Here is an 8,855-nt window from a genome sequence, read left to right as displayed (position 1 = left end):
GAGTGAGTATGGGAAATGGAACAATAATAATATTTAATGAAACACACACACACAATTTAATGAAACACACACACACATCACCTCTAGCTGTTTTGCTAATTGTCCAGATTTTGTGCATTGATAGACTTCATCAACAGCATGGACTTTTTTTTTTTTTACTGGCCTTCACTCCAATTCTTGTCTCCAGTGAATTCCTGAGCCTGTGGGGAATGAAAAGCATTGGAAGATAGGGGTTGAAGTTTTCCTAACTTGTCAGGGTCAGAGGAAAGGAGGGGCTGAAAAAATAAGGAATCTTTTTGCCTGGTGGAAGGTGCCAGAGAAGACCTCTCATTTGGGCATTTCCTGTGTCCACTGTTGCATAGGAGTCTTAACATCACCAACCAGACTACTGGAACTCCTCAGGGTGAAGGGTAGGCACAGGCTGGGCACAGGTTCATTTCTCAGTAAAGATTTGTTAATGGAGTTGGCTGTTAACTTGATTGAGAGAGGCAGGTGAAAGTGGGATGTTTCAGAGTGGGAAGGGCTGGGCTATGAGCTCCCACAGGTGTGAGCAGTCTGTGACCCACCCCACCCCCCCATGGGTATAAACAGGCCCTTTTCCAAAGGGAGAACCTGGAAGCCAGATAGGCCCAGGCTGTGGCTGGTGGTTTTGGCTCCCGCTTTGGCATATGACTGAGAGAGGCTGTCCGTGGCCCACACTTGGGAGTGCTATGACTCATGGGTGCTCCAGCCTTCTCCCTTTCCCTCTTCTTCTGCTCCTGATGCTTCCTGGGGCTTCCTGGCAGGCTCCCCATTTTCACCAGCCTGTGCAAGTACAATGCCTGGAGTCCCATATGGTGGTCAGTGTTCAAAGAGATCTGTTTGGCACTGGGAAGCTGGTCAAAGCAATGGACCTCAGCCTGGGCACAGGGGGCTGCAAGCCTGCAACTTTGCAAGAAGATGCCCAAGTAGTCACCTTTAAGGTTGGCCTCCATGAGTGTGGCAGTGTTGTGCAGGTAAGACTCCAGCCCCCTTCCTTAGGGAAATGTGTGTGTGTTCCCCTGAGCACCAACACAGTTCAACCAACTGCCATGAACTGCCTGTTCCATGCTTGGGAGCACCAGAGATAGCCTTCTAGGGCCTGCCCCAGATCTGGGGAAAGACTTCAGCCAGACTCCCACTTTCTGGAATGGTCACAGGATCATAGACTTAGAGGTGGAAGAGATCTTGGAGGACATCCAGCCAGACACCCCCACTTTACAGATGAGGAAGCTGAGGCCCAGAGTGGTGAATAGACTTCAGGTGAAAAGATCTAGAACTGGAAATAACCTTAGTGGTCATCCAGATGCCTTCATTTTACAGATGATGCAGCTGAGGCTCAGAGGAGTAAAGTGACTTACCCAAGGTCACTCAGCTAGGGAATGAGTATGGGAAATGGAACAATAATAATAGCTAATATTTATATAAGGAGGTTCAGTAGATACAGCATCAGGCGTGGAGTCAAGAAGACTGGTCTTCCTGAATTCAAATCTGGCCTCAGACACTTATTAGCTGTACGGCCCTGGGCAAGTCATTTCACTCTGTTTGCCTCAATTTCTTCATCTGTAGAATGAGCTGGAGAAGGAAATAGCAAAACACGGCAATATCTTTTGCCCAAAAAAAACTCGAAATGGGATCACAAAGAGTCAGACATGACTGAACAACAAATGTGCTAAGCATTTCACAACTATGATCTCATCTGATCCTCGAAACAACCCTGGAAGGGAGGTGCTCTTCTTTTATTCCCATTTTACAGATGAGATAACTGAGGCAGATAGGTTAAGTGACTTGCCCAGGGTCACACAGTCAGTGAGTATGGGGGGGATGATATGAGAAAGCTGGGAAAGTAACAGACTTTGAAGGTCCCCCCAGTGTCCACATCAAAAGTCTATCCTTTATTTGGTAAAAAATGGGAAGCCGGGTCCAGTGCTTACGTAGAAGAGTGTTACTGATTGGGTGACAAGTCACTTCCTTTCGGGCCTTGGTTTTCTTAGCTACAAAAATCAGGTTTTGGATGAGCTCACTCCAGCCTCTTAGCACTGACATTATACAAGCCTACATTACCTCTTCCACTTGAAGAGGAAAAGGTGGTGGTCCTGCCTTCAAGGGGATTGGAGTTTAATTGGGAGACCAGAAGGAAATATGCAAAGAACCTGGGTGAATTACTAAGCTGTATTGATTATCCTAAGTGAGCTCACAGAAGGCTTGAGCCTGGAGCTGGGCCGGGAGGGATGAGAAGAATCCGGGCAGGTGAAGGAAGGTTTCCCATTTGGAGAGGGCAATGTTGGCCAAGACCTGGAGGAAGGGATGCCCATGGAAGGCTCACTTTCTGTTGTGTTGGGGGTGGGGGGGAAGACGGTAATTATTGGTCTGGAGTGTGGGCCGTGGGCAGGAGTATAGAAAGACTACTTGGAGGAAAGTAGGGCACTTGGGGCAGCTGGATGGAGCAGTGGATAGAGCCCCAGCCCTGGAGTCAGGAGGACCTGAGCTCAAATCTGGCCTTAGACACAGACTAGCTGTGTGACCCTGGGCAAATCACTTCACCCCCATTGCCAAACCTCCGATGAAGAGACTGAGATTTAATGATGTGACCATGGTTACAAAGCTAAGAAGGTTCAGTGGCCAGATTTGAACCCTTCTCCTTCTGACTCCCAAGCCATGATGTAACTCTGACCCTGCACCACTGCTTCTTCATACCGTAACACAGCTGCTCTTGGCTATTGGACTACAGCCCTTCGGACTGTCTCTGCCCCTTCTCACCTGGTTGTACTACTCTGGGACTTTTCTGACTTCACCAGCCCCAGGAAGCCAATTATTGCAGAAACCTCTTAGCCTTGGGACTCTACCTCATTGCTACCCTCTGTTCCTCTGACTAGAGCTGACTCCAAAACCTCCATTGGCTCGGAGCATTTCCTTATTTTTCACTTGGCTGCACTACTTTGGCACTTCTCTGATTTTTTTTTTCCCTGTGGTGCCCCCCTCCCCCCAGCACCTTCTGTCCCCACCCCTCTCTTCAGCTTTCTTTTGTGTGTAGTCTTCTATTGGATTGTAAGTTCCTAGAGGGCAGGGTCTTTTTTTTTTTTTTTTTTTTTTTTGTAGCCCCAGCTCTTAGCAAAGTACCTGGCACATTTGCGAGAGATTAATAAATGTTGATTGATTGATGCAATTATCAGAGTTACAACATCTTAGATCCTATTTTCTCATTTGCAAAATGAAAGAAATGGGTCTCACAGGTTTGGTGTGATTGAGTATAAGCCTTACACCACTGTCAAATTTTGGCTTGTATGTAATGAGGACGAATAACCACCTGTAATAGAACTTTTGGCTATGCTACACTTGCATGTAGCAATCCTATAAGGGGGATGTCCCACAAAGCATTTCTCAAGTGCTCCTGCAGGGAAGCATACCAAACCTTCACTCCTTTGCCAGCTAGCTATTTGACTGCTACCATGCTAATTCTCTCACCAGGTTCAAAGGCAATCCAGAGCTATGGTATGGGTTAAGGCTTGTCTTTTGGAGGGAGGGGTATTTATGGGACCTCATACATAAGTACTCAGAATCTTAAAATAAAAACCACATTCAATTGAACATCTAACTTTCTATAATGGAACCAGCTATGATAAAGATTAATTAAGTCTCTTCACTGGTTCTTCTTCCAGATAACTCCAGATGAGCTGATATATGACACAAGCTTGTTCTACCACCCACGCCCAGTTGGAAATTTTGCTATCATAAGGACTAATCGGGCAGAAGTTCCCATTAAATGTCGCTATCCTAGGTCTGTATCAGATGGCAGCCAGCTTGCTTTTTCTCTCTCTAAAGATTGAGAACTCACTAGGCAGACTGACTCTTCTCTCTATAAATCTCAGCTACTCAAAGCTTGAAATTCCTTGAAATTCAGCAAAATAGAGTGAAGAAAATAAAAAACCAACCTTATCTCAAGTGTTCTCCCTCCTTCCTACAATTTTTCTTTCTTTTTTTCTTTGTTTTTCCATAGCTGCTTATCACATCGTCTAGTTCCCTAAGACCTTGCTACCAATTTCCCTAGCCCTTTTTACCACCACCCTTTCTTATTGTCCTTGGGCAGGAATGGGGAACCCGTGGCCTTGAGGCCACATGTGGCCCTCTAGGTCCTCAAGTGCACCCCTTTGAATCCAAAACTTCACAGAACAAATCCCATTAGATTCCGTCAAAGGACTGTACTTGAAGACCTTGAGGTCATAGGTTCCCCATCCCTGTTCCTTTAACTAGGAGTCCTCCTATTAAGACACAGAAGTATTATTCAAGGTTCTGCCACCAGATGAGAGAATCAGGACTTGGCCATCCTTTCTTGGTCCTGTTACCAAGAAATAATCCACAGATTTTGTAGAATTGGGAGAAGATCTTGGGCCTCTCTAGTATAATCCCTTCCTCTTATAAATAAGAAAGGTTCAGAGAGGTCAAGACTAGTCCAAAATCTCAAAGGTGGGCCTTGAACGTAGGTTTCCCTGACTAGCCACTTCCATTTCGACTCTGTAAAGTTAGCTTCACACCAAGCAGATGTGGGATGGTACCTTGTCGTGGCTTGTCAAGTATCAGCCACTGCACAGCCAGGGGAGTGTTCCTGGAGGCCCTGCTGAGGGCAGAGTCACCCACCAAGACTCCTCCTACCCTCTGGGAAGATGGAGGGGGAGCAAAGGTGCCTAATGAGCCTAGAATTGTTCTCAGACTCCTTTTAAGTGGTTGAAAATGCTTTTAAGACAACCCAAGCCCTGAATGGAGGGTGAGTAGGTGGGGGAAATGTTCTGGTCCCAGGCTGAAGGGCATGTAAGTACTGATAAACTCAGATAACTTCTTTACCATACTGTAATTGTGGGAAGAGGTTAGTATATCAATTAGGGTTGTGTTGTTTTGTTTTGTTTTTAGAAAATAGGCCTTGCCAGGATTGTTAGTAAGTCTTCCCTATTAATATATCCATACTTTTTTATTTTAAAATTTTCATCCCTTATGAGGTTTTTATCTGAAAAATGGGAATAGCTAAGCAGAGACCCACAAGGTAGCCTGAGATAGTAGAAGTAAAAACTACAGACTTAGAATCAGGTATTTGAGTCTTGGTTCTGTCACTCTGTGTGACCAAAGGCAAGTCACTTTGCTCTGATGAGCATCAGTTTCCCCATTTATAAAATGGTGAATAATCTACCAAACAGGGTCATTGTAGGATATTTTATACGGGCTAAAGAACTTTATGCTGTTCGGTTGTGTCCAACTCTTTGTGACCCCATTTTGGGGTTTTCTTGGCAAAGATACTAGAGTGGTTTGCCGTTTCTTTCTCCAGGTCATTTGACAGATGAGGAAACTGAGGCAAACAGGGTTAAATGACTTGCCCAGGGTCAACAGCTAGTGTTTGAAGACAGATTTGAACTCAAGAAGATGAGTCTTCCTGATTCTAAGCCCAGTGCTCTAGGCACTATGGTGCCACCCAAAGGTCTTTGTTGAAATAAACTATTGAGTAGCCTGCTAAAGGTCGGAGGCAGAGTTGAGAAGAAACCCAAAGTGAGATGTCTAATTGAAGAGTTCTTAACCTTGTTTTAGTCATGGATTCCTTTGGCAGTCTGAGGTCTATGGATAACTTCTCAGAATGTTTTTTTTTTTTTTAAATATGTATGATTACAAGGGAAACCAATTATACTGAAATAGACAAATTAAATTAAAATTAAATTAAAAATAAATAAAAATCCTCCTACATGTTTAACTGTTCCTTCTCAATCTCTTTTGCTGGGATCTTCATCCAGGAGGAGAACCAGGAGAGAACAGTGTCACAAGAACCTAGAGAGAAGAAGGTGATGGACAGTGTTAAAGGATGAGGTCTGAGAAAAGGTCATTGGAAAAATTAAAGGGGCAGGGAGACTAAGCATTTATGTAGTGCCCACTTTGTGTCAGATGCCTTGCTAAGTGCTTTACAAATCTTATTTGAACCTTGCAACAACTCTCAGAGGTAGGTGCTGTTATTATCCCCATTTTACAGTTGAGGAAACTGAGGCAAACTGAGGTTTACATGACTTGCCCAGGATCACAGTTAGTGAGGCTGGATTTGAACTTGGGTCTTCTGACTCCAAGCCCAGAGCTACCTAGCTGATAGTAACTTTGGAGAGGACAGTTAGAGTTGAATGATGAGAACAAAGTCAGATTGCAGAGTTAAAAGAGTGAGAAGAAAGGAAATAGAGGCACCCTATCGTAGATGACCTTCTCAAGGAGCTCAGCTTTAGGAGGAGAGAGCTAGGACAATGGCCAGCAGGAATGGGTGGATCCAATGAGAGGTTTTGGAGGATGGGGAGAGGTGGGCGTGTTCAACAATCCTCCAGGTAAGCTTTATCATGTGGGTTGGGCTAGGTAGATACGTTATGTCTCTTCTTCCAGGTGGAGTAATGTAAGTAGCAGAGGTATCCAGCCTACATGGGTGCCCTTCAGGTCCACCATAGCTTTGGAAAAGAAGTTTGGCTTTTCTCTCCACCTGATGAATGGTAAGGTGAAGGGGTTGGGGGGGGGGAAAGGGGAGAGGAAAGGAACCCTACCCACCCCATACACATAATCCTCTCCTCCTGTGCTAATCTGTATGTGAATGTTCATTGTTATGTGTCCGAGTTCAGAACTGTAAAACCATTAAAGAATGTGTATAATATTCATGGTCATCCTGCCTCCAGATGACTGGACAGCTGAGAGTACCTCAGGTGGGTTCCAGCTGGGTGACACAGCCCACCTTCAGGCTGAAGTCCACACAGGCAGCCACACAGCTCTGAGGCTCTTTGTTGACAGCTGTGTGGCCACACTGAGCCCAGACAAGAACTCGGAGCCCCGTTATGGAATCGTGGATTACCATGGGTAAGTATCCCATTCCTTCAAGCTCAGACGGTGCTCTGGAAGAGCATATCCCTTCAGCGTCTTCTGGTCCTTCTAGGTGCCTGGTAGATGGTCTTTCTGACTCGTCTTCAGCCTTCAGAGCCCCCCGACCTAAGCCAGATACTCTCCAGTTCACAGTGGACGTGTTCCACTTTGTCAATGATTCTCGGAAACTGGTAAATACGCTTTACTAGCCTGAGAGTAAATGAGGCTGTCATATCTTCCTGTTCTTCCCCAGTACCCGACCTCTTCTCTCCTAGATCTATATTACATGCCACCTGAGGGTCACTGCAGCAGACCAAGCCCCGGACCAAATCAACAAGGCCTGTTCCTTCAACAAGTCTACCAGTAGGTGAGTGGATCTTGGGAGGAGGAGTAGGGAGGCGCCTAGATCTCTAATTCATCTTTCACATAGCTGCCATATTCCTAAAGCCCAAGACTGGCCATGGCCTTCCAATGGCTCCCTATTGCTTGGGAACAAATCCACATTCCTCTGCCTGGCACTTAAAGCCCTTCACAGCTTGGCCACAACCTACATTTCCAGTCGCCTCATACATTCCTCCCCTTCATACAGATTCTACGGCCTTAATGTTCTTCACACATGGCTGCCATCCCCCATCTACTTCCATTTGTACTTTCAACTTTTTTTGAGTTGCTGATTTCCTTCACAACTTGGCTTAAACACCCTCTTCATAAGGCCTTATCTGATTGGGCTCCTCATCCCCCAACTACATTGTATGCATAAAACAATGATCTCTGCCCAACAGGATATGTTTGAGGACAGACAAGGACTGTTCTACATTTCTGCATCACTAGCACATAGTAAACACACCATAAATGTTTGGAGTAAAAACGACCTTTCTTCTCCCCTCATTTCCACCCCTCTCTCCTGCCCCCATCTCTTTCCCCAGCTGGTTTCCAGTAGAAGGATCTCCTGACATCTGCAGATGCTGCAGTACCAAAGACTGTGGAAACCCAAACCGGTCCAGGACACTACTTCCTATCTCTGCAAAGCTGTTTCAACAGCAGCAAGGTAAGGTGTATATGAAGACAGTTAAGGGCCCCCAGATCCTTCATCCTTAGTTCATCCCACCCATGCCAGGATCTATCTAGAAACATAGTTCTCATGTATGGAGCCAGCGTTCCTAGGACTCCATCTCTTGGGAGATGGCTTCCCCCATAATTACTGAGCACTGGTAATAAAGTAGGATGATCTGGGTTAAAATTCTGATTCTGTTGCTCACTACCTGGACAGATTGCTTTAATTTCTGTTGCCCATGCCTTTGTTTACTCATCTGTAAAATGAGGTGCCTAGATAGATCATCTCCAGGTTCTCCTCCAGCTCTGAAACTGTGATTCCTACTCTGTCTAAATTTGGCTAAGGCTAGTAGGGCACCAAGTCTTGGGTATTAAGCCCTACTCTAAGCCCAGTCATGAGGTTTTATTTTCTTTCTCTCTACACGCAGTGAGAGAAGTGGACATCACAGTTGGGCCTGTGTTCTTGGCAAGGAATGTCAGTCACCACACCCCATGGGAGCCCAACCCGAATTTCATGGAAAAGTACGCAGCCCTAAGCCTGGGCCTGTCTCTGATTGCTGTTTTGGTTTTTGCCTTAGTCATCATGGCCTTGGTTCTCCTCTGTAAGAAGCACAATGGTGCCTCTTGATTTGTCTGCTAGCCAATTAAAAAAAAAAAAAGGAATAAGACTCCTGATGTCTGACTGGTGTAGTAAATTGGTATTAATGGGCCAGCCTAGAGATTACGGGGCTTGTTCTCAGGTTGTACACTTAAAATTGCCCTAGGCTGATCTGGATAGAGTAGGGGGAGCAACTCCCAGTCCATTTTAAATCATCTGTTGGGGGGGAGGAGAGGCAGAGAGATAGGATAGAAAAACATTTAATTTGTGCCTTAGTTCCTTCCTTGCTAACCCCCAAATGAGCAAACTCCATCATTCTCATTTC

At 45.5% G+C, this 8,855-nt stretch overlaps 1 protein-coding gene across 1 annotated transcript; it reads left to right on the top strand.

Moving 5' to 3' along the window:
• Positions 1-668: 668 nt before the first annotated feature.
• ZP3 (zona pellucida glycoprotein 3) lies at positions 669-8,568 on the top strand. Its single transcript, XM_027862370.1, has 8 exons — positions 669-995; positions 3,678-3,796; positions 6,415-6,518; positions 6,699-6,876; positions 6,953-7,070; positions 7,155-7,246; positions 7,806-7,927; positions 8,361-8,568. Exons 1-8 carry the CDS (start codon positions 669-671, stop codon positions 8,558-8,560), a joined length of 1,260 nt encoding a protein of 419 aa, XP_027718171.1. The 3' UTR covers positions 8,561-8,568.
• Positions 8,569-8,855: the final 287 nt, after the last annotated feature.

The sequence above is a fragment of the Vombatus ursinus genome, unplaced genomic scaffold (genome assembly GCF_900497805.2).
Source record: "Vombatus ursinus unplaced genomic scaffold, bare-nosed wombat genome assembly UNPS02014768.1, whole genome shotgun sequence".
NCBI classification, from domain to species: domain Eukaryota; kingdom Metazoa; phylum Chordata; class Mammalia; order Diprotodontia; family Vombatidae; genus Vombatus; species Vombatus ursinus.
This window is presented reverse-complemented; position numbering and strand designations above follow the sequence as displayed.

Coding starts and splice junctions, on each gene's coding strand:
- ZP3 (XM_027862370.1), top strand. CDS start 669: ATGACTGAGAGAGGCTGTCCGTGGCCCACACTTGGGAGTGCTATGACT. Junction 3,797..6,414: donor ATTAAATGTCGCTATCCTAG/GTCTGTATCAGA, acceptor CTCTTCTTCCAG/GTGGAGTAATGTAAGTAGCA. Junction 6,877..6,952: donor GGAATCGTGGATTACCATGG/GTAAGTATCCCA, acceptor TGGTCCTTCTAG/GTGCCTGGTAGATGGTCTTT.